General features: G+C 44.9%; 1 protein-coding gene and 1 long non-coding RNA gene across 2 annotated transcripts in view; both read right to left on the bottom strand.

The window, feature by feature from the left end:
- Positions 1 to 10,873, bottom strand: part of LOC127334648 (uncharacterized) — a 32,596-nt gene extending 21,723 nt beyond the window's left edge. The window contains exons 1-2 of the mRNA XM_051361166.2: positions 10,507 to 10,873; positions 8,389 to 9,497 (exon numbers count right to left, since the gene is read on the bottom strand). Coding sequence (XP_051217126.1) covers positions 8,389 to 9,496 — 1,108 coding nt within the window. The 5' untranslated portion in view covers position 9,497; positions 10,507 to 10,873. The remainder of the gene's footprint in view (positions 1 to 8,388; positions 9,498 to 10,506) is intronic.
- A 421-nt stretch (positions 10,874 to 11,294) lies between these two features.
- LOC127334649 (uncharacterized) lies at positions 11,295 to 18,106 on the bottom strand. Its single transcript, XR_007872328.2, has 3 exons — positions 17,752 to 18,106; positions 17,560 to 17,673; positions 11,295 to 12,230 (listed from the first exon to the last, which is right to left on the bottom strand). It is a non-coding gene; the product is annotated as an uncharacterized lncRNA (long non-coding RNA).
- Positions 18,107 to 25,585: the final 7,479 nt, after the last annotated feature.

Below are 25,585 nucleotides of genomic sequence, written 5' to 3'. Positions count from 1 at the left end.
CGGTGCTTGCCTGCCCCTTGAGTATTTCGAGAGGCACTTCCTTGCGAGCCTCTTCGTCGTTCGCTGGATCGGTCTACCGCAGATAGGCGTCTCTCGAGGGTGGCTTGTTCTTTCGATAGGTATTCCCGGTTTTTCTCTAGTATAGAGCGATAGGCGTTAAGGGTTCCAACCGAGGTTCCTGCGGGGAGCGGCGTGTTGTTAAGTACGGCTGCCTTGGCTGCTGCCCACTCCTCGTCCGCGATGGTGTAGTCACTGTTGTGGTTGCTGGCGCTGTTTTCGAAGCTTGCTCGTCTACTGGAACGAGGAGTGTGGTCTTCGTCTCCTCTGTGCCTTGTGTTTCCCGTGTTATTGGCGACATAAACCTGGTGATGCGCCGTTCTGCGGGTGGTTCCTTGGACGATGATGTCGACACTGTCCTCTCCCGATGAATAGTGGGCGTTGCAGATGAACGGTGTGTCGCTTGATCCCAGTCCGTGCCTGGTGTCGCAGTTCAAGCAGTAGTACGAGGTTAACTCCGGAGATGTGGGATTGTCGGATCCTACCGACATGGAAGACGCTGAACGGGGAGTCGAGGGTGCGGGTGAACCCGTTGAGCCTGTCAGACCAGCTGAAAGGTCGAGTGATGATGACGCGCTTGGACTCATCGATCCGGAAGTGGGCGATTCCAGCAGCCGAAGGATTCCTTCCGCGTTGACGTTGTAGTGGACGCTGCCGAAGGTCATCTCCATGTTTCCTTGTAGATCTGAGAAGGTTGAGCAGGAGGAGTCGTTGTGCGGGGTGAATTCATAGGAGCCGAATCGAATTGGGCTTCCCAGGTCTGGCGATGACGGTGTCGATGAAGTTGCCGATGACATGACTGGATCTGCCGATGACCGATCTTGTGCCGACAGGGTTCCCACAGACGGCGCCAATTGTCGAGGGTACTCCTCGGCAATGCCCTTCGATTGGGGCTTAGGGTTGACGGAATCCTGCAAGCTGACACGAGACATCGGTTCACAGACAAGCGGGGAGAGCGATTTACCCAGGTTCGGGGCCCTCGATGAGGTAAAACCCTTACGTCCTGCTTGTCTGTTCTTGACTATGAAGATATTGGGTTACAATGGGGTGCCGAATAGTTCGGCTGATATCTCGTCGAGATGGCTAAGTGCTATGGTGACCTAGCTCTAAGCTTTTGGTGGCTAAGATTGCTAAGATTGATTGTGTCCCTCGGCAGCCCCTCTCCTGGCCTTTATATAGAAGGCCAGGTCTCAAGAGGTCTAACCGAGTACGACTAGGTTTACAGTAGTTTTAAATCTAATCTTTCCTTGTTCGGTCGCTTCTTTGTCTTGCTCGTCAAGGAATCTTCTGGTGCGCCGTCCAAGTGCCTTCATGGGCCTCCAACTACATAATACGGGATAGGGCAATGTCGGTTACCCGTAGGGTAATGCCCACGTCAACGGTACCCTCAAATGAGCCAAGGCTATTCCGGGAGGAATTTCCTGCCTAGATGAGCCCAGCTTGGACAAAGCATCCGCGGCTTCGTTTTCAGCCAGCGGCACATGGTGAAACTCACACCCTTCGAAGAAGTCGGCAATCTTTTGCACATGAAACCGGTACGAGGCCATGTTGGCATCTTTCGCATCCCAATCTCCGAAACATTGTTGCACCACAAGATCTGAATCGCCGTAGCAAATGATCCGGTGCGCACCGATTCCTTTTGCGACCTTAAGCCCATGGATCAGAGCCTCATACTCAGCGACATTGTTTGATGCCCTGAAATGCACTTGCAAAACATATCGGAGATGATCTCCCTTTGGTGAGGTGAGTACCACACCAGCACCTAGACCCTCTTTGAGCTTGGATCCGTCAAAGTGCATCTTCCAGTATTCCACTTTCTGTTCCGGCGGCTTGTATTGCATTTCCGCCCAATCGACCAGGAAATCAGCCAAGGCTTGTGATTTTACTGCATCTCTTCTTTCGTATACCGGCACGTATGGTGACAACTAAATTGCCCATTTTGCAATCCTGTCGCTGGCATCCTTGTTGCCCATGATATCTGAAATGGGTGCTTCGCTTACCACTTTCATGGGGTGCTCCTCGAAATAGTGCTTGAGCTTGGTGGCGGCCGTGAACATGCCATAGGTCATCTTCTGGAAGTGAGGGTAGTTTTGTTTTGAGAGGGAGAGCACCTCGCTCAAGTAGTATACCGGCCTCTGCACGATTTTTTCTTCCTCCTCTCTTTCCACTACAACCACCACACTCACAACCCGGTTGGTTGCTGCTATATATAACAACATGGGCTCCCTTTCAAAAGGTGAGGCCAATACCGGTGCGGTGGCTAGCATTGTTTTCAATTCCTTGAAAGCTGCGTCTGCCTGCGGGGTCCAGACGAAGGTATCGGATTTTTTCATTAATGCATAGAGAGGTAGAGCCTTTTCCCCAACCTGCTTATGAACCGGCTTAGCGACGCCAAGTTTCCGGTAAAATTTTGCAAATATTTTAGTTCTCGCGGTATGGTCATTCTTTCTATTGCCCGGATTTTTACCGGATTCACCTCAATGCCGCGGCTTGATACAAGAAAGCCAAGCAGTTTGCCGGCAGGGACACCGAAAGTGCATTTTGCTGGGTTAAGTTTCATCCGGAACCTTCTTAAGTTATCAAATGTTTGCCGGACGTCGTCGATCAAGGTTTCTTTTACCTTAGTTTTTATCACGACATCGTCCACATAGACTTGCACATTTTTTCCAATTTGATCAAATAAGCATTTTTGCATACAGCGCTGGTACGTTGCACCAGCGTTGCGCAAACCAAAGGGCATAGTAACATAGCAGTAAGCCCCGTGCGGGGTAATGAACGTAGTTTTTATTTGATCTTTCTTTTTCAGGGGAATCTGGTGGAAATCGGAATAAGCATCCAGAAAAGACAACAACTCACACCCAGCAGTAGAATCAATCACCTGATCGATCCGGGGCAGAGGGAAAGGATCTTTTGGGCAAGCTTTGTTCAGGTTGGTGTAGTCGATGCACATGCGCCACACCTTTGGAGCTTTTGCTTCTAGGTTCTCTTCTTTCTTCTTCTCGACCATCACCGGATTCGCTAGCCACTCAGTATGCGTTACTTCCACGATGAAACTGGCAACCAACAACTTTGTCACTTCTTCTCCAATAATCTTTCTCCTGTCTTCAGCGAACCGGCGTAAAGGTTGTCGCACCGGCTTAGCATCCTTTCGGACATTCAGAGAGTGCTCAGCCAGCTCCCTCGGAACACCCACCAAGTAATCAGTAGACCAGGCAAAGATATTCCGATTCTCACTGAGGAAGCTGATGAGCGCGCTTTCCTATGCCTGACTCAGGCCGGCACCGATACGAACGGTGCGCTCTGGGTAAGCCGGATCCAGCACAATGTCCTTTGTTTCATTTGTCGGCTTGAACGCCGGTGCGCCCAAGTTTCCACTCATTGCCGCTAAGCTCAACTGTGAGGACTGAGCCAGCGCAACCGCAGTTTGCATCCTTCTTTTTTCCTCTGCAATTACCAGCGATTCTGTCAGGTTGGATCCGGCGGAAGCAGTTTCCAGCGAGATCTTGTAGTTGCCCACCACACTTAAGGGTCCAGGAGGTGCCTGCATCTTCATCTTGAGGTAAGCCGTATGAGTTGAGGCCATGAAAGCTGCCAATGCCGGTCTCCCTAGCAGCGCATGGTAAGGACTATCTAAGTCCACCACCTCAAACCGAATGTTTTCAACCCGGCAGTTGTCACGTCCTCCGAATGACACATCCACCCGAACTTTTCCTACCGGTGCGCAGGACAGCCCCGGAACGATTCCGTGGAACGTTGTGTGAGTGGGCTGTAGCATGTTTTCTGTTATCCCCAGCGTACGCATCGTATGCTTGTACATGATATTTATGCTGCTTCCATTGTCTATCAGCACTATGCTGAACTTGACTCGAGTTTCTGGCCCTTGCATGATTGGGTCCACAACAAGAGCATAACCACCCGGATTCGGCATGATCTTGGGGTGATCCTTGAACGACCAGGTGATTTCCTGATCTGACCATAGCATGTATCTGGGAACTGCCGGCATCACTGCGTTTACTTCCATGGAACGGCGATGCACGCTTTGCCTGTCGGTTGGCTCAGTAACGAACACTACGCAGCACAAGTGTGGGTCCTTGTAAACGTTCCGGCCCAAAGGTGCCGGTGGTGGTGGCTGATCATGGTCATCCTCCACCTGATGGACTTGCTGGTGCTGCTGTACCGGTATGGTATTGGCTCCGGTAAGCGGTGGTGGCGGTGGTAACGGGTGTTGGTGCAGCATGTCATGCGAGGGTGGCAGTATTGTGGAACAGCCCTCTGCTTGCGCATCTTTTGCTGCACCTCTCAACATCAAGTGCTTGATCCAAGAACAATCTTTTGTCAAATGGTTTGCCGGCCTCGTCGGATTTGGAGTGTGAAACCGGCATGGTTGCTCCATTGCTGCTTCCATGGTATATCTTATATGTTCTTGCCAATCTTTTTTCTCTCCCCACTTCTTCTTTTCAACCCATAGTTTTTTAGGACCCGCCCATGGCTGCGATCCGGTTTTTTGCCTTTGGCTCCCGCTGGGGCCGGAATGTTCCTGCACCGCGGCTACTTGTTGCGGACCATATCTTCTATCCGGAAAATCTTCTCTTCTCTTGTTGTGCCGGTTATCTCGGTATTGGTCTTGGCGTGGTTGGCTTGTTTGCGCTGGATCAGCTTGTACTGCCGGTTGCATTGGGTCTCCCAATGCGTAGCTATCTGCCACACGTATCATTTCCGCCAGAGTTACCGGCATGTTCCGCTGCAGCTTTTGCCACAACGGCGAACCTCTGCGGCATCCATTGCAAAACCAAGCAATGGCTTGCGCCTCTATCACCCCTTCGCAGGAGTTCCTCGTGGAGTTCCACCGGGTCAGATAATCCCGGTCTGTTTCATTTGGGCGCTCTACGCACAAGGCGAGCTGCTGCGGCCTGTTGGGCCTCCGGTATGTGCTGCTGAAGTTACTCACAAAAGCTTCCTCAAAGTCCAACCAGCCATTTATGCTTCCTGCCGGCAAGTTATTTAGCCAGATTCACGCCGGTCCCACAAGGAAAGATGGTACAATTCTTACGGCCCAACGCCGGTTTCCTCCTCCAGTTACGGTTCCTCCGCCACCAGCGACGTACACCGCAGTCACATAATCCGCGAGCCAATCTTCCGGCTTAGTGGTGCCATCATACGTTTTTGTGTCACGGGGTAATTGGAAGTTGCGAACCGGTGGTTCCTCTCTCATGATCCTTGGACCAAAGCATTTTGGGCCCGGAGGACCTTCTGCCTCGATCATTTCCGATAAATACACTCTGTCCAGACGGTGTCTCGCATCCCGTTCTGGCAGATGTCTTTCTCCCATGCGTTCCCCCAACGGGTTCCGGTATGCCGTGAGTCTTTCTGCTGTTGAATCAGCTTCATCGTAATGTTCCGGTACCGCGGCCCTTGCCTGCCGGTACCTTGGGTGAGGCATTTCCTCCTCTTCGTACGCTGCCCTTGCAGCTCGATAATTTTGCCCGGTTTCATATCTACCGGCATGATTGTTTTCGGCATAGCCTATTTTGGCGTAGCCTCGATCCGCCCCTTGGCTTTTTCTACCAGCATCGTGTTGCCCGGCTTGTTGTTTTCCGGCAAGGACCGGATCGTACACAGTCATCTATTGCGCATTCATTTTTTTTCTTTTCTTCTGTCCGGATGGGGGGACGATACCTGCCCATGGGACTTGCTACCGGCATTCTTTGTCGAACGCACAGATTTTGATGCCGCAGCTTTGTTCGCTCTAGCAAGCTCAGCATTTTGTTCCTGAATCACATCAAGCAGTTCTCTAACACGATCTTGCTGTTTTGCTAAAGCATCTCCGCTAAGCGATTCACACAGCTCCATAGCAGCTCTAGCAGCTTTTATAGTTTTATCCGGGCTACTGTACTTAGGTTTCTCTACGACGCTCAAAGATATAGAGGCACTCTTGCCGGTAAGAACTTCCTTACGCAAATCCTGATCTAGATTGCGAGCCTTAAGCCGGTTTTCCGGCACCCTAGCAGCCTGAGCGCTAACTGAAGCAAAGCCATGGGCAGCGTTATACTCACGTAGGGTTAGGTTCAGCTCGCGCTGCGCCCGGATGATGTCCGCGCCCCCGGAAAGCAGCTTCTTGCGCGTCGCCTCCAGTTCCGCATGAGCCGCTGTCGGGTCAATGTTCTGCGCGATGGGCGTCGCCAGCACGTTCATCGCCGCTTGAAGTGGTGTCTCCGGTGGTGCGGAAGATGTTCCCGCAGCGCCTGCGTCGCGCTCCAGCGGTGGCTTGGCCGGACGGGTCGATGACGTACGCCCAACACCTTCTTCCACAGCTTCCTTGCCAGCTCCAACCGCGCCAGCCATCATGACCTCCACACTGCCGGCGGCGCGGCCAGCACATAGCCACCTTGGCGGGTCCGGTGCCACCAGCACCGGCGAGAGGCGCTGGCACACAGGGACAGTGCCGAAGTAGATGCGGTGGCTACCGAACTCGATGATGCGGCCGTTCTTGGGGAAGATGCCGCCGTTGGCAAAGCAGCCCGCGTTGTCGTTGATGAAGTCCATGGAGTAGATGCGCTGCCCGAGCGCAGACACCGTCTGCTCGCCGGCGACATCGAGGAGACCCGCCCGAATATGAACTCCAGCAAGCGCCGCTTCATGCCCCACGGTGGGCGCCAACTGTCGTCGTGGTGAACAGACAGATGCCATAGGATGGCTTAAGTTGGGGCCGAATGGGCGCTAGAGGATTCGGGGGAGGGTTTTTGATTATATTGGATGAACTTCCGGGTGCTTTCCTCAAGAACTTGGCCTAGGCCAGAGGTAGAAGAAGAGAGACACAAGGAAGAACTCTGCTCTAGATCTCTCTATTCCATGATACAACAAGGTTACAGGTTTCTGGATACAAGGTCTCACATGCCCGCGATGGGGTGTGCCCCCTCTCCTTATATAGGGGAGAGGGTGGCTTACAGGGGAAGAAACCCTAGGAAACCCTAATGGCATCTTTGAACAGACAAACTACTTTACAAAGCTACTTTAATCATAGATGACGCCGGTATCTTCTTTAATCAGGGAGGCTGACGTCCTCCGGATGCTTTCAGCGTCACCTTCTTCTTTATCGTCACGGCTTCGTTTAAAGCTACTTTGCTTAGCTCATCTTTGTCCTCTAGTCCTTGAGAGAATCTTTGACCAGTCTCGCCGACGTGCTACAGTACACATCTTACCGGTGGCCCGGTGTCTTCTTAGCTCATTCCGGTATACCCCTCTTGGGGATACCGGTATAGGTTTACTTAGCCAAACGTTTAACTTTGCACTCCGGAATGAACATTAAACCGGTATCTTGATGGCTCAAACCATCCGGTTTGGCATGCCTTTGGCATACCGGGGGTCATCCCCCCAACAATATTCCATGAATACATGGTTCATAAGCTGCATGAAAGTGGAAGGAGCATTGGTCAGCCCAAAAGACATGACCGTGTACTCATATGACCCATAACGAGTTTGAAATGCTGTCTTTGCAGTATCTTCGGGTCTGATTTTGATTTGATGATATCCCAATCTAAGATCGATTTTAGAGAAAACTTTTTGCATCTTTCAACTGATCAAACAAGTCATCAATCCTTGGGAGGGGATATTTGTTCTTGATTGTCACTTCATTCAAGGCGCGGTAATCAACGACCAACCTAAGCGAGTGATCTTTCTTCTTGACAAACATGGCTGGACAACCCCATGGAGATTTACTAGGCTTAATGAAACCCTTCTCCTCAAGCTCTTGGAGTTGCTTCTTCATTTCAGCCAACTCCTCAGGGGCTAACCGATATGGTCTCTTAGAGATAGGTGCAGCACCAGGAGCAAGCTCAATAACGAACTCAACCTCACGATCAGGGGGCATGCCAGGTAACTCCTCTGGAAAGACATCAGGGAAATCACTGACAACTGGAATTCCACTCATCTCAGTGGTGGCGGGATCATTAAGGGCATACAATCGTGCACCTATAGCTTTAGGGAAAAAACGGATTGTCTCCCCACTATCATTGGTGAGGCGGATAGATCTCCTAGTACAATCAATCTTTCCTTTGTACTTGGATAACCAATCCATGCCCAGAATGATGTCAATGTCTCTAGAACCAATCACAATAAGATCAGCCCAGAAAGTGACATCCATGATAGAGAGCTCAACTCCCAAACAAGTAGTATCAGAATCAAGGTTAGAGCCAGGTGCTTGAACAAGCATAGGTGCCGACAAGTTAGATCGCGGAAAATCATAAGCAAGCGCAAACCTCTTGGTGATAAAAGAATGAGAAGCACCAGAATCAAACAACATGAGTGCAGAATGTGACTCGGCAAGAAACATACCCAAAATGACCTCCGGGGACTCCTCCGCTGCAGCGACTTCGATGTGATTGATGCGAGCACGACGGGCATTGACCTTGGCAGCAGGTCTAGCCCCTGAAGTGGAACCTCTAGGAGGCGCCTTGTGAGGCCCAAGGTGTTCTCCAGCCTTCTTCGGCTTGGTGCAAGAAGTAGAGAAGTGCCCACGCTCATGGCAGTTCCAACATTCAACATTCTTGTTCTTATTGTCCTTGAATTGACCTCCACCCTGCCGCTGATTGTGTTGTTGTAGCTGTTGCTGCTGATGCCTTGGATGGGTATAAGGTTGCTGATTATGGAACATTTTTCCACCAGAAGAAATAGGAACCGGCTTGTCTTGGCGAGAGCTAGATGATCCCGCCTTGGAAGCCTGAAATGCCTCCCTCTTGCGCTTGCGGGCTATCTCTGAAGAAATACTAGCCCTCTTGGCTAGCCTAGCCTTGTCCACCAAAGTGCGGAAATCCGGGAAATCATGTGTGACTAGCTTCTCATGAAGATCCTCGCACAAGCCATTCAAGAAGGCCTGAATCTTCTCCTTTTCATCTTCAACGTCTCTTGGAGCGTAGCGGGAGAGATGCTCAAATTCCCCCAAGTACTCGTCCACTGAGCGGCGTTCCTGCTTGAGAGCCCTAAACTTCTGCTTCATGAGGCCAATGGTGCTCTCTGGGACATAAGCACAACGGAAAAGTGTGCAGAAATCAGCCCAAGACATCTCCTGACCAGCGGGCTGCATAGCCAACTGGGACTGCCACCAAGCAAGTGCGGGGCCACGAAACTGGTATGTGGCGAAGAGAACTTTGCTGCCATTAGGAATGCGCATGTGCTGGAACTTAAACTCCATATCTCTCAGCCAGTCATCAGCCACCAGAGGTTCAGAGGCTGAAGTGAAGTTGGGAGGATCACACTTCTGAAAATCCATGAGAGAGATCTCCTGATCTTGTGGTGCCCTGTGTGCTGCATTGCTCCTAATCATCTCCTCCAGAAGACGGGTCTGATTCACCATGACCTCTGCAAGATTTGGAGGTGGAGGAGGAAGATCATCATCACGCCTATGGCCACGCCCTCCAACACGACCACCACGACGAGGAGGCATCCTGTTGAAACCGAAATTAATCGATAACAACAAGGTTAGCACAAAAAAAGGATGATACGAAATGGGATAGATCAATAACCACAAGGGTACTAAGATAGGAATGCATTTTATATGAATGCACAAACAAACTTTCACATATTTTAAATCCAAATGGTTGTACAGAGGCATCATAGCCAGTACAAGAAGCAAATTAGGCACACAAGGTTCTTATATATCAACACGAGCATCATCAACTAAAATGGTGCTACAACTTGTGATTGAACCAGAAAATAGCAATTATTCGAACATAGCATATCCAAAAGCAACTAGCTACAAACTCGAAGGCCACGCGTAACTAGCTATGAGCTCTTAAGTTCTCGACTCCATCTAAAAGGATAACAGAAGGGAAGAAAACTACGGAAGCTAAACTTCGCACTTATGAATTTGAATAGGTAGAAAGAAGATTAAAGTTAGTTTCAAAGTCATTCTAACTCACAAGTATATGAACAGCACCACCAGAGATAAGGAATAAATGATTTTTATCTAACAATTTTAGGATTTGTTGTTCTCTCAAAATATTTTCAAAAAGACATCTAAACTCGACCATTCTACTTGGTTCTATCCTAGAGACAGCCTAAGCTCTGATACCAACCTGTGGCAGCCCCGGTTATGCATTATCATAATCCTATGATGAATTAAGATTATTACCGCAATCAAACCCGAATCAGCGCTCAACCGGCACGACCGGTGATCATAGCAACCATTCGGTTCAGCAATGATTATAATTCAACATAAGAATAATCCAACACCATAACCAAAGCTGGGATATGCTAAACATGTTCCCAAGGATCAGTCAACATGCATACATATCTAGATTTGATACCACAACTCACAAGCGCAACACGATACAACATAGTTCACAAGGACTTCAATTTTTAACATCAACTTACATGATACAAACCAGAAGTTCAATTCAAATAAACACAACGGAAGAAGTTCACAATGCCATAAGATGGCTTCAAAATAACAACCTTGCAGTTCGCCCACCAACAACCCAAGGGACTAAGCTGCTGAAGGTAGAACCAAACTACTCGTCGAGGTCATACTCGGACTCGCTGCCAAGTGAAGTTTTATCCTCTGCAAAAAGATTACAACAGCAAGGGTGAGTACTTAAGGTACTCAGCAAGACTTACTTTCCTCCATTTTAGATTAGTTCCATAGCATGCATATTAATCAAGTTAAAGCAAAAGTACACAATTGCATCTGGGGTCTCCTAAGACAAACAAATGTTCAGATCTGAACTCATTTGTTCAGCACCTAAACCATCATGGTTTCCACTCTAAAATACATCATATAATCAAGTAAAATCACCTATGTCCATATCCCATAAGTTCTGGAATTTTTTTGAGAAACAAGATAAACATAAGCGATTGACAATGACATCAATATGAGCAAAACAGGACAGAAATCTGCACCACTGTCCAGGACAAAAATTCATCAATTAAACCCATCTAAGACATGGTAAAATCACTCATTCTAGGTTCATGATCATCACATCACAACCCCGGAATTGGAGGATCATTGGATCCACCCACAAGTGACCAAAAACATAATGAATTCAGCAACATATACAAATATTGTATAACTTGGATAAGCAAAGGATATCATAACAGGAGTGTGAGCAATAGAATTGACATCAAACAGTTCATTATATTACCAAATAATAATGGTGTAAGTAAAGCATATGAGGGGCTCAACATTTCCCAAAATGCAGCACGATACCGACACTTGACCACTATTACTTCTATCTCATGTATGAAATAACCAAGCATGTCCATGACCGTGGACGCGGCTACTCGAATAGATTTAACCCTGCAGTGGTGTATAATTTTACCCTCACCCAAGGCTTCTGACTCTCTATTACAGCGGACAAGATAGACGGTGAACCACTATAAGACCTTTCCAACACGTCGCCCTAACATAGTAGCTGCCCCTAGGTTCACTCCAGGGCGCTTCTAGAAAGCGTTGACCTGGTCCATAGGTTGCGGTCGAAGCCCAAAGTACAGTTATGGTTCCTCGTTTGCGGGGTGTGCGCCATCTAGCTAGGATGGGCACAAAAAAAGAGACACCATGTCCTTTTTACAGGACACCATGCCCAAAACAGCAAATCCAACCAAGGAAAATACCAACTAAAATTTGCAGCTACTATGCTAAGACTCGGTGGTACGAAGTGGCTTGGGATCAAAGGCACAAGAATTTGTCCTTGAAGTGACTTAAGTGGGATAAAGAAGCAAATATCAGGGTACCCACTCAAGTCGATTCATTTTTAGTTGCAATTTTTATTATCATAACCAGAGACATCGCTCGCTGATCATGTCATGATTCTCGACCAAAAGATAAACCACTAAGTCCGACACCATGCTCAATGTTACCAAGTCACCCAAGACCCAAGGAGCAAGGACCGATACTTAGAACACGACAACATAAATATATGAATTTAGGATCATATCCAGCCTAATGGAATATCAATCCCAAGTTTACCACAAACAATTCCTACTCATGCTAATGCCCAACGGTAACAATAGTAAACAAGCATTTAGAAACACAAGGGTAGTGTCTCCAACACAAACATCACATCACACCAAGGATGACATATTCAGAATAATAAAGTTGATACACCCTAAGGGCTGCTTGCCTTTATCCCCCTGCTGGTACTTTGAATTGCCGTCCTCACAATTCACACCCTCCTCATCACCTATGGGAAGAAGACCAAAAAGATCCAAATAGAATCCAAATAAGTCACTAATTCAACAATGATTTGTTCTCTGTACAAAAATACAGTATAATGCCATGATGATGCTTCCATGATGCACATGACATGATAATATAGAGCAACTAGTTTGAGTTCAACACAAGCAAGTGAAAAATTAAATGTGGTAACTCAAGAATAGTTACTTAAATGGTCCATCACATACATGCATTTTCAAATAAATACAACAGTGCTAAAAATAACATCACTGTGTAGATAGAGTTAAAATATGAGTACAGAAATTTGATTCACTCAATTTAGAGCTTCCTAGCTCAAGATATTAAATTTACAAATTGCATGAAAGAGTTGCTATTCATTAGAGAGCAAATATTCTTTTCGAGTTTTTACAGACATGATTATGCAGCAAAACTCACATCACGGTGTAGATCTTTAAAAATTACGAATTTAGCAATTTGAATCACCCAAAACGGAGTTATTATGAATTTTCTACAATTTTTACAAGTTGCAAACATTTGAACAAATCTATACCTAATAATAAAGGAGCTAACGTTTCCTTGGTTTGGTCCGTCATAATACGCTTTGGTCCATATTGATATACGTCTTCTTCTGTCGCACCAAAGTTACTCCAGGCTGCACGCCCATCGGTTTGGCGTACAGGAAAATAACTCATGATCTGGTCCACATGAGATCAACCCGTTTACAGCAGCCCAAAGATACACGTATTAGGTTCGGTCTCCACGTTGCAGGTGCTCACATATACACCGCCGGACCCAGTTATCGATGGATAAATCGATCAGCAAAAATCTTTGCCGGCAAGTAGGCAATGGATTGACTTTTTTGAGGATTTCTTCATCGGGATCCAATCTACAGATGAATTTTGGGAGCCCTACCTGCTAGGCAATCTGACCGGGCGAGAACGCGAACACGGCCAAGGAGGACGTCCCCAAGATCTGCGAGTCGATTCATGCCCTGGCATGCTCTCCGCTCTCGACTTCCCTTCCTTGCAGCTGTTCGGGGCTTTGGGCATCACATACGTGCTCAAAGCGTAGGACGCGGCCGTGGACGATCCAATCGCTACGCCGCCGAACCCAAGACACCCGTCGCTCCATCGGTACCTTCGACGCCGCGGACGATGAACTTCGCGTCATTGATCTTCTCGGAAGGGTTGTCGTAGAAATCCTCACGGTAGCTGTAGTCTGCCATGGATGGAGAGTGGTGCGGCCGAGCCTAGCACCACCACGGGCGGGGGCGTGCCAGGGTGCCCTCCTTGGTCGCGCTCGGTTTTCGACAGGTAGCGCCACGGTGTCTTCTGCACCTGCTTGGTCGCGCTTGGTTTCCCGGCTAGCGCCTCCGGAAGTTCATGTCGATCGGATCATCGATGTATAGCTGCGTCGGGTGCCCACGGAAATTCATGTGGATCCCTTCTTCTGCTGTCGGTAGATCCGACGAAATTTGCCGTTGATTGGTTGTATTTACTTCAGAATGTGGTGCGTGTTTGGCAACATGAATTTACCTTCAAAACTCTAATCCGAAGTGACGTTGTTTTCTGAATTCTGAGTACAAGACGTGGTTCGCCTATGCCTTGCAGCCAACATGGCATGTAAGTTGATGCAGTAATTCTTGGTTCGGCTATTTAACTTAGTGACACTAATGATAGTGCCTGCAGATTGTCTTCACTCCCCAGCTCGGTGTAGGCTTATTTTTACACTTGCAGTTCAGGTATGAAGCTCTTAAACTGAAGATCTGATTATACTCTCTAAAGGTGGATTGGCTAAGCTTTCTTTATGGTCCTTTTGCTGAGTATCTTTTCAATAACACACTAAAGTGCGGGAAATTATTTAGTGTGGGTATAACCGTACAAGAATCACCTTTCAATTGAAAATTCCTTCAGTATGTTCATGTGTTTATGGATCCGGAGAAATCTTGATGCCTTTTTTTTATATATTCTGGTCACTAAAATGTTATCTGTAAAAGATTTCATTTAACGGTTTTGCTATGTCTCAGTCAACTGAGATTTTCTTAAGTCTAAGTCACTTACAAAAATATGCTTTGGGTTGCACTTTTTTGTTAAAAAGTGCAATTGCACTTTTCTGATAGAAATGTGCAACTGAACCGAGTTGCACTTTTCTTTGAACTGCAGTTACACTTTTCTGAGTTGACTGAGACTTAAAAAAATCTCAGTCAACTGAGACATAGGCACACCCTTCATTTAAATAACAAAACATGTATAAGTAATGATCCAAGCAATTGGATGTTGCTTTGCGGTTATGGGTTTGGCGGAACAAATGTTGTCTATACATTGTTTAATTTCTCCGTAGTTCACTAATTACATATTTATATTCCTAATACGGTCACATTGGCCATATATGAAAGTGTAACTTTTAATTCGTAGTAGCACTTTGTACTTTGGCCAACTGATTTAAGTAATTTTATATTTTTACGGTATATTGGAAAGGTGCACTAAAAGATCTCACAATTTTTTTGGTCCTCTGTTAAATGAAAAATTCAACTTTATATTTCTTCAAAGGTGAGGTAATCCTCTCAGTAGAGTAAGAGGACAACTTGATAAACAATATACAACTGTAAAATCAAGAGTAAGGGAGGAGGAGTCCCTCCCTCCAACTTAGCCAGGCAGCCGGCCAGCTCATGGGGCTCGTGGGGCCCACCCAGCCCTAGGGCGGTAGGTTTCCCTTCGGAAGATTCCGGTACATTCGAAATTTTCGGAACCATTTCGATACATCCTATATATGTTTTTATAGGTTTGCCGCCATTCTGGAACCATGGGTGTTATTTTCAAAACCATTCGGGACTCCAAAAATATCGCACTAAATATCTCTCTTACCCTAGCGACATCGTACCTTAAGGTTCGCGAATATCTGGACATGACTATATTCATAGCCAATGGTTAATAGAGGGATCTGGAGATCCATAATAACCCTCATATACTCGTATGCACGGAATACTACATCTTTTTTCTCTCTTTGCAACTTTCGGGCATATTTTCCTATAACGAATAATATGTATTTCTTTGTCACGATGTACCAACAAAATTTAAATTTATGTTTCACTTCCCGGTGCAACGTACGGGTATTTTTCCTATCCATACCTAATAATAATAATAATAAAAGCGCTAAGGTTTCTGCCAGAATTTTCGTCCAACATTTATTTAGACGGTTTTGCCCTCCCACCAAATTACATAATACTGCTTACTGCCATCGTACCGCTTCGCTCGTTTTGTTCTCTCCGACTCCGGATGTCCTTGGCTCTATTCGTTTTTTCTTTTCTTTTTTGCTCCCCTCGTTGGCATAGCCTCCGAGCAGAGCTGCTTTGCGCCAGCCGACATCAGCCGCGTGCCTCCCACTGCGCAACGCCCCACGCCGGAGCTCGATGGAATCGCGGCGGCAGGCGGCTTACTGGCTACGAACTGGTTTGGCACACAGAAGATTATTCGCGCCAGCGTGAGATGCAGGGCGGCCTCACCTCAGCCTCCACCAGATCCATTCCTCCCCCGCCCGATTAGTTCTCTCCACCGACATTTGGGCTCCTCCGCCCCGGCCATCTACGGCAAGGGAAGTAATTCCTGCTTCCACTGTGCCATGTTCAGTCGATGAAGCTCATCCCCACAGGCCTCAGCTCAGCCTCCCCCGTCCCGAACTTCTGGCCTCAACCAGATCCACTGCTCCCCGTCCTATTGGCTCTCATCCACCCGCATCTGAGGTCCTCCGCCCAGCCATGTACAGCAAGGGAAATGACTCCTGCTTCCGCTGTGCAAGGTTCAGTCAACATAGAGTGATGCCCTGGATGTTTTGGTCTGGTGGTTCTCGATTTTGTCTGGCTACTATTTCAGTAAAAATAGTTTTTTCCATGAATAATCAAGAATATGTGCGTTTGTGCAGTCGCGTTACATATGTAGATTCTGAAATTAGACAGGATATAGATGTCGTTGGTCAGCCGATGGACCTTTTTTTTTTTGAGAGTCACTGATATGCGTTTCTAAATGTACTAATTGTGAAATTGTGATGCAATGAAATTCTATCTTCACAAGTCTATTTGTATTTCTTTGAGCATATAATATAACGTACCATCCTATGGAGTAGTTTGAATTTGCACTAAAAAATTTATAACTATTAAGAAAAGTCTATTTTCTAGAATTTTATCCTTTTGTAGGGTAAGCATTGGTTTACAATAAATTTTTAGTGCTACTCTTATGGTATTAGTATTATTATCATCATCATCATCATTATCTACTAATGACAGTTAGCTTTTCTGTTTGAGCGCTTTTCGCTCGCTCACACTCAAATTTTTTTTACACTCAATTCGGTTACTAATAAATGTCTCAAATCAATTTTGCATTATTTTCCATAGATTTATTTACATGTCCAATTTAGAAAAAAGGGTGACCATGCGCAACTTTTTCTTACAGACTTTAAAACATATTTTACCTATTAATAAAAAAGTAAGGTTTCTATCATTATGTTCTTTCGTTTTTTATTGGCCCTTATGTTTCAATAGAAATTACTGGTACTACCGCGGGTAAGTGAAAATCAACATGTCGGCCTCCTTCTGATTGCGCGTGAGATCCGCGCCAACTCGAGTGTTGCGCCGCTTGATAAACTTCCAGTTTGCACCACATGGTCGAGCACCCACCGCCTAGCCTGCACCGAATTGTCCCTCTCCCTCCTCGAAAATTATTTTGCATCGGCTCTCAACTGCCATGCCCTGTTGGATGCACTCCCGTCTGATGCAACTATTCTTGAGGATCTCCACGTCTGCCCAGTGGAGCGACGATGAATCAGAGTAGTGCATGTCAGTGCTCCAACGTTGGTGTTGTCGGTCGTCGTGGATGGAGATGGAGTGGGGTGCATCGGAGCTGTGCATATGGTTGGGGTGAACCCTGGCATGGTGGATGGGAGGAGCCGGTGGCTGGGGGCTTCGGTGCCGGTAATTAGTACTGGAGGAGCAGGGTACGAGGCGGCGGCAATAGTTACTCCGTAGCGAAGCACGGGCACTTTTGCTAGTCTTATTTAATGGGAGGAAGAGGAAGCAGTGCAACTTCGTAACAGGGTTCAGACAAAGACGATTTTGAGCAACATAGGCAACGGAATTGAGTGCCGTTTGTTGCGTTGGAAAGTTAGAGACACAGGGCATCTATAGGAAGTGTTATATGGACAAAATCTGTCCGAGAAGGTGGCATGCGTGTGCAACATCAGCTCGTACGACAGCAACACACATAGCAGCAGCAACATGCATGCACATATGCACTGAAGGGTATAGAGAATGAGTAAGGTAAGGCACAGCATGTTTGTGAGCTCACCAGGAAGACAATGGTTTGATCAGTAAAGGAGAGAGAGGAGCTGGTGGTCGACGGCGTCACCGGCGGTTGACGATAGCGTCCAGCTCACGGCGGCAGCTCGACGCATGTGACCATCTGAAGCAATGTGTACATCAAAAGATGCACCACGGTACAGAGAAACTAAAGGACATGGCTGTTTTAGCAGAGGCTCACCGGAACTGTCAAAAATGTCGTCGGAGTACGGTCGGAGCTGGAGAAGATGATGCCCGATCTCCTCGTTTGCTGCGAGCTGGAGGGGCAAAGAAGGTCACCGAGAAGAACCAAGTCAAGGGGTACAAAATGACATGAACAGGGCTCCAGAATCTTGCCTCGGGAAAACTTGCCGGCGTCAATGGCGTCGAGACGGCCTTCTCGATCTAGGGCTACAGGAGGTTGGGGAAGAGGGGAGAAGAGGGCTAGAGCTCCGGGGAGGCTTAAGTAGGGTAGGGGAACGGCCTGGATGGCATGGGCATCGATGAATGGCGAGCAGTACGCCGCTGCTCTGCCCGGTGCAGCACTGCCACGAGGAAGACGGCCACTGGTCAGTCACATTTCTGAAACTGAAACTGTTTTCTGAAACTGAAAACTGCTCTCCGTTTTAAAATAGTTGGGCAACCAAATGAGCTCAGAAATTTCTGAAAATTTTACACAAGCAAGATATAACTATTTTTGGCATCCGGTAAAATTTTCAGCTCAAACGGAGTTGATTTGAATGGTTCACAAAATTGGGAACAGTGCAGCCAGAATTTGACAAAACCTAAAAACTGAAACCGTGACAGTTTTCTGAAACTGAAACTGCTATCTGCTTTAGTATAGATGGTATACCAAAGGAGCTCAGAATTTTTCGAAAATTTTACACAAGCCAGATAAAGCTATTGTTGACATACTGTAGAATTTTTATATAAAACGGAGTTCATTTGAATTGCTTACAAAAATCGTGAACAGCACAGCCAGATTTTAACAAAACCTGGAAACTGAATTATAGCTAGCATTTTGAGTAAAACTCTAAGGCCATAAAATATTTTTGAACTCACTTATAGTTTGAAAACACTGGGTACAGAAATTCACAATTTCAAACCACATTAGAAGGATGTGTAAACCTTTTATGAAGTTGCAAAATAGGAATTTGACAAAAGCAATATAAAAAAATAGCAATGAGTTACTATTATCTCATAACTTGGCATAGGATAATCTAGCAGCAATAGGTGCTTTCCAAACATTAGAGAATTAAGTTTTAGAAATATTTAACATACTCACTAATATTAGGTGTAGTTTTCACATAACAAAGATAATGAGCAAAGTTTGAACTTCTATTATTTTCATGACAAAGCAATGATGATGAGGATGCATGTTTATGAGAAGCATGATGCATAAGAAGGTATATTAGACATGATTAAACCAACTTAAGTGGATGGGTCACTACATCATGCCTCCATTGAATCTGGGACAGTGACAGAAAGTTCTAAGGTTGTGGATGTGCTATTGCCACTAGGGATAAAACATCAATGCTTTGTCTAAGGATATTTGTGTTGATTACATTACGCACAGTACTTAATGCAATTGTCTGTTGTTTGCAACTTAATACTGGAAGGGGTGTGGATGCTAACCCAAAGGTGGACTTTTTAGGCATAGATGCATACTGGATAGCGGTCTATGTTCTTTGTCGTAATGCCCTAAGTAAATCTCATAGTAGTCATCATGATATGGATATGCTTCTCTATTCTGTCAATTGCCCAACTGTAATTTGTTCACCCAACATGCTATTTATTTTATTGGAGAGACACCACTAGTGAACTGTGGACCCCGGTCTATTCTTTTACATCTGAAATACAACCTACTGCAATCATTGTTCTCTGTTGTTCTTTGCAAACAAACATCATCCTCCACACCATACGTTTAATCCTTTGTTTACAGCAAGCCGGTGAGATTGACAACCTCACTGTTAAGTTGGGGCAAAGTATTTTGATTGTGTTGTGCAGGTTCCACATTCGCGCCGGAATCCCTGGTGTTGCGTCGCACTACACTCCTTCACCAACAACCTTCACGTGGCCTTCATCTCCTACTGGTTTGATAACCTTAGTTTCTTACTGAGGGAAAACTTGCTGCTGTATGCATCACACCTTCCTCTTGGGGTTCCCAACGGACGTGTGCTTTACCGTCACAAGCAACCCGTAAGGACGTTTTGAAATAGCAATTAGTTCTTCTTCTTCCCTCTCTTGTTCCTTGTAAACGCAGTACAAATACTTGCATTTACTTGCTCTGTTGGTAGAGATTCTGCATATATAGATTATGAGGGGAAGAAATACGCGGAACGAAGGTAGAAGAATTGATGGAACGAGACATGAACAAAACATGGAGGAAGAAAAAGTTGAAGAAAAAACAAAAAAAAGAATGAGTAAGTTAATATGCCATGTAAAAAATAATCTATAAAAACAATCAATTGTATTACAACTTTTACATAAAAAAATAAAGACATGAAGTGTAAAATATATACAGGAAAAATGATCTAACCAATAGGTGGGATGGAGGAAACATTTGCAGTTTCTGATTCCTTAACAACAACAATAGGAATGATAGAATGATGACCATCAGAATTCCCTGCAAAAAATTATAATTGTAAACAATTAGAAATTAATGAAATTAAAACATGTAGCATAACTATAAAAAAATATGAAACAACAATAATTTAAAAAAGAAAGAACAAAACAGACAAATGGAATAAATAAAAAATACCTTGGGAAATAGTTGTTGTTTTGTTCTACATCAGGAGCAGCATCAACAGCTCTACCAATACTAGCAGATGCATTATCAGCAAATTCACCAACAGTATCAGCCATCTGGTTTGTAACACTCGTACCAAAATCTGGAGGTGCAAAACTAGCTTCAAATGGTTCCTCATGTGGAGATCCATTTTCTGTTGCAACAATTTGACTTGTAGACTTAAATGCGACAACAACATCCTTCAAGGCAACCTCATCAGAACCAATATCAACTAAAATTTGACTATTAGTTGCAACTACAGTAGATATTCTAGCGCCAAGAATCTTGGTTGAACCTTGTAGACGGTCTTTCAAAATAGATCATTTTTCTTTAACTGCAATGTTATCAGGGACAACTGAAGCGATAACTCTAAGAGGTCGACGTGGTGATTCTCTTGTGGCAACCTGACTTTTAGACACAACTGACCTGTAACACAACTTTGCAGTCAAAATCACAAAATGAGTAAAAAACTACATACGATCAATAAAATTTTCATACATGTGTAATGCAAGAAAACATCAAAATAAATTGAAAAGGTAGAAAATAAAAGACATCGCGTGTTGATACCCGACAACATTTTAGTAAAAAAAGAAATACTATGCCATGGAAAACAGCGTTGGTAACTACACCAAAAAAGACATTGGTAAGTCAATAAAAAATAATTGGTAACTGCACAATAAGCAAAGCATGACTACAGTGCAAATAATAAAGGGTTGATAAGTGCACATGAAATACATTGGTAAGTAAATATCTAGATAGTTGATCAAAATACGTTTTCGCTCTAACATTCAACTTCTTTTTAGGAGGACATGACGGTACATTATGTTCAGGATTAACAAAATGATCCTCACCAACAACACAACTTCGTTTCGCTTCAGAAGCATCAAAAGCAGAGCTACTCCTTTTCAATTGATTCACAACATCGTTGATTATCGCGCGGACAACATCATAACCATCAGAAAATCCTTTTTCATTGTCTTCATTAGTGACAACACTCGCAAAACTAGAGCTCAAAACTTCACCCGGCTTCAGACCAGTAGTACTGACAACAGCTTCAATAGTAACATAATTGGCACCAATAACATCATCCTCATTTTTCATATACAAATGTTTGGTTCCCATTAGCGCTATCTGGTTCATCAACAACACCATCAATATGCATAGCTACAGTTTCTGCTAGATTTTCAAGACCTTGAAAGTCAATCCTATTATGTGATGATGGGATAGTGCTATCCGTTTCCATAACTCCTACAATAACATCAGCTTCAGATGGTTCAGCAAAGCACCATCACTATGCATAGCTACACCACTGGAACCAAATTCAGGAGAAGCACCAGGAACATCGGTAGCAACACAGAAAAGAGTTGTCTGGCTTGGCACAACTCCACATTCAGACACCATGATATCCGCGTGTTCACTTACATCAACATGACGTATGCTTTGAATAATAAATCGAAAAAAGACTGATTCATCAACATAATCACTGTCATTGGCAGAATGATAACTCTCGACGTCTGACATAATGTCACTGAAGTTGACAACAGAAACCTTATCCACTTGACCTAGCACATTGGCAGCAAATGTTGCTTTTGCCGCAGACCTGGTAATACGAGTTTTTTCAACAACAAGGACCTCGACAACAACGTTAGTTTGGTCCCCTGTAACAGGTGATGACATGGAATCAAGAACGTTCAATGGAGTAGCAGTACTAGAACCTCCAAAATCTGTAGCATCATCACTTTGGTTACAAGGGATATTCTACAGATGGCGAATTGGTGATTTTCGTAAGATCTGAGCAGGATGATCATCCAGTTGATTGCGCAATAGGAGACATTGTATTTGCGGCAACTCCACCATCAGACAAACGACAAATACCAATTTCAGCACATACTCTCTCAACAGTTTTTGCAGTATTCACATGTTCATTATCTTCAACTTCAATCCACCCTTGCACAAGCTTACTCATTAGACCAGTGATACCAAAAGCAAACTCACCCATCAATCTAGCAACCTTGTATTGACGCTACATCAAAAAAACAAGGAAGAAATTATTTCATTTAAGATGAGCAATACTAAAATATGGAATGCCTAGAATGAAAATTAAAAGAAAATACATAAAGCTAATTACTGTAGCGTACATGTTTCGGGCAGTTTGGAGCGGTATCCGTTTCAATCAATCTTTAAAAACTAGCTGCCCCTCCAAATAAGTTGAAATTAACAACAAGGTGTAGCTTCAACTGATATAAGTGACAAACAAACAAATGCATCAGATTGGGATGTAACAAAAAATACAGAGAAAAAGAATACACATACCACAAAAGAAAATCATCAGTTGATATCATAATGAGACAAACATGCTTAACTAACCTCAAGATTACCATAACCAGATCCATCCATCTTCAAGTCAGCATCAAGAATAGTATCAACATCTTTCTTTGATCATATATTAACAATAAAACGAACATCTGGAAGATCAAGGTTAAGAGAGCTAATATCTAAGGAGTCAACATACAATAACTGCACATGGAAGAGGTAACCTCCAGAAGGCTTCCCAGTACAAAGCTCCTCATGCAATCTATCGCAAACAAACTGACAAAGGTTCATGGTCCGAACATTGCTAATGTTGTCATGCAAAATATAAACGCCGAATAAGTGATGAGTCACGGTAAGAAAATATGATAATGTGACAACTAATAACAAATATAGTAAAAATTACTAATGGAATAGTTGTTAAAAAACTATAGGATAACACATATACCAGTATAGGATAACATCTGCTTCTTACTTTGTTCGATGTGGTTGGTGCAAGCAAAGTACAAACAAGGTACATCATCCAAACTTGCTTGAAAATGTCATCTTCTTGAGTCATCTCTGACAACATGGTAAACACACCAGTAATCTTCGACGTACTGCTATGGCCCGGAAATAACAAAGGACCTAGATGAGCCTCGATACCAGAATCCATTGCACACACAACAGTATTATTTCCTCGCAGAAGACCGAGTGTACGGTAAATAGAATCAGTATTAAGAGCGATTCTTCCGCGACCAGGTATGACAAACTCTCGAGAATGAGTATCATACAGAGGAGCAAGTCAACTTATCAAAGGATTATGAAGAACATGACACTTGATGTCAAGCATTGTTGCAAGATCCATATCCTCAATTGATTTCTTCTGATCGGCACTTAGATGATCATATAACCTGGAAAATGAGAGGCCCTATTCCTAGCACGCTCACTAGCATTTGGTATTTTGCGAACACCTAACTGATCACCGCCATGTTTCTTGTTGTCCGCCATGGAAACAACAAAAATGCAATATAACAAACAAATCGTAAACATCAATGCAATGTAGAAAAACTCCCTTACACATTCAGCAAAAAAAACCAAAAACACAGTATTAATTTGTAACAGACGAGCCAATCAAAAACACTGAATTAAACAAAAAATGGTGGGGTACAGTGTGTTCGTTATTATTAAATAACAAACACATGCTAATGAACTAATTCTTAGTGATATCCAATATAACAAGTCGAAATTCATAGCCAAGCAAAAGGGTTGGTTAATATATCAAGCCCACCCAATCCCAACTATCAACAACAAAACACCCGGAGAACACATGAACACATCAACAAATCAGCAACATAGCCACCTCTGACGCGTTGCTGCTACAAACTCTAAAATTAGGCAGGGGCTACAGTGCATGCAGCGAGTATATCTACCATGGACATGAAACAGAGACAACAAAGTACAGCTAGACCAGCATTTAAACGAGCACATACAAACAGAGCACTCGCCGGAGAAGAAATTCGCCCAACAAAACACAAACAAAAAGTGAACAAATCTCCACGTAGAACTACACAAATTCCATGGATTTTCGGTATGCGGTGGAAACAAACCTCGCCGGAGAACAAAATCGGCCAGTGACTACTACATCCAACCAGATATGGGAAATTAGGCTACCGACTAGATCCCAAATACTAACCTGAGAACGGCGGATAAGATTCACCCTTGCTTCTGAACTGAGAGCAGAAGATATCGACACCGCGCGCTCTCGCCAGAGGGAATCGGCCCCTCGCTGTCTCCATGGGTGTTGAATGCCACGGGAACAGGGAGAGAAAACAACGGGCGGAGGGGGGAATATTTGCCGATTCAAAATATTTCGAAAAACGCTGAGAGATACCGGGCCGAAAACGGAATACTGACCGGTTGCCAGAAAAGGAAAGGAACAACACGGCGCGCGGAAAGGAAATTGTCTCGCGCCCCGCCCGAGCGCTATGCGCTGACAGAAACCAACCGCTCGAGCGGTTAAGCGGCAAGGAGAGAATTCGACCGTGAGCGAGCTAGGGGCCAAACCCGTGAGCGGTCCATTTGACATACGTACCAGCACTTTCTGTGCGCAGCATCTGCGTTGGAGCCTTGGAGGACATGCATGGCGCGCGCTCGTGGAACCTTTCAAATTAACCACCTGTTTGGTCCTATACAAGCCAGGAACCTCCAAATGTTAAAGTAACGAGCAAAATCTAACGGCTGCACCAACGAAGAACTTACTCGCCTGCTAGAAAGAACGCGGCCAGCGTTTGTCTCTTCTCCCGGATCTATCCCTTGTTAATTTGTACCGGCTCATGCCTGCTCTTCATCCCACATACACAAAAAAAAAACTCCACTAATTTATTTATCACAATCTGCTGTCTGATCGCGACATTGTCTGAAGAAAACTACATTATGAGTTAACCATCCAGGAGATCGTCCTTGAAGTCGACAGGCTAATTTACTCGCTCAGGGTGAAACATGACATGCACTTGGTCCTCACCTGTCGATAATTACAAGGTGCACAGGCTTCTAATCTCAGTAGGAAAAAAAAGGACATATATCAGCAACAGTAGCTACACTCTGCAGGGTACGTACACCTAATCTAACCGTAACTAAGCGCGACAAAGCTAGCGGGCATGTACACGTAGCAGCTCAAAGGCTAGTTTTCTTTTCATTCCTGTGTGGGACTTTTGCCTAGACTAACCTAAGCGATCCTGACAAATTCATCTCACAAACAATACAGGGAACATTCCGTGCCGACGGGGAAACCATATTTCTCATTCTAATATTAGAGAGCGCGCTGCAGTCCTTGATGCTGACTCGAAAGGGAGTTCTGCCATTTTCCTACTGTCTGGTTGCACTCCCTTCACTCCGTAGTGCATAAAATCCAGCATCCCCACTCCACCAAGCTGGCACCCTCTAGAACAGCCAGCAA

Source organism: Lolium perenne, chromosome 6 (assembly GCF_019359855.2).
Source record: "Lolium perenne isolate Kyuss_39 chromosome 6, Kyuss_2.0, whole genome shotgun sequence".
NCBI lineage: Eukaryota > Viridiplantae > Streptophyta > Magnoliopsida > Poales > Poaceae > Lolium > Lolium perenne.
This window is presented reverse-complemented; position numbering and strand designations above follow the sequence as displayed.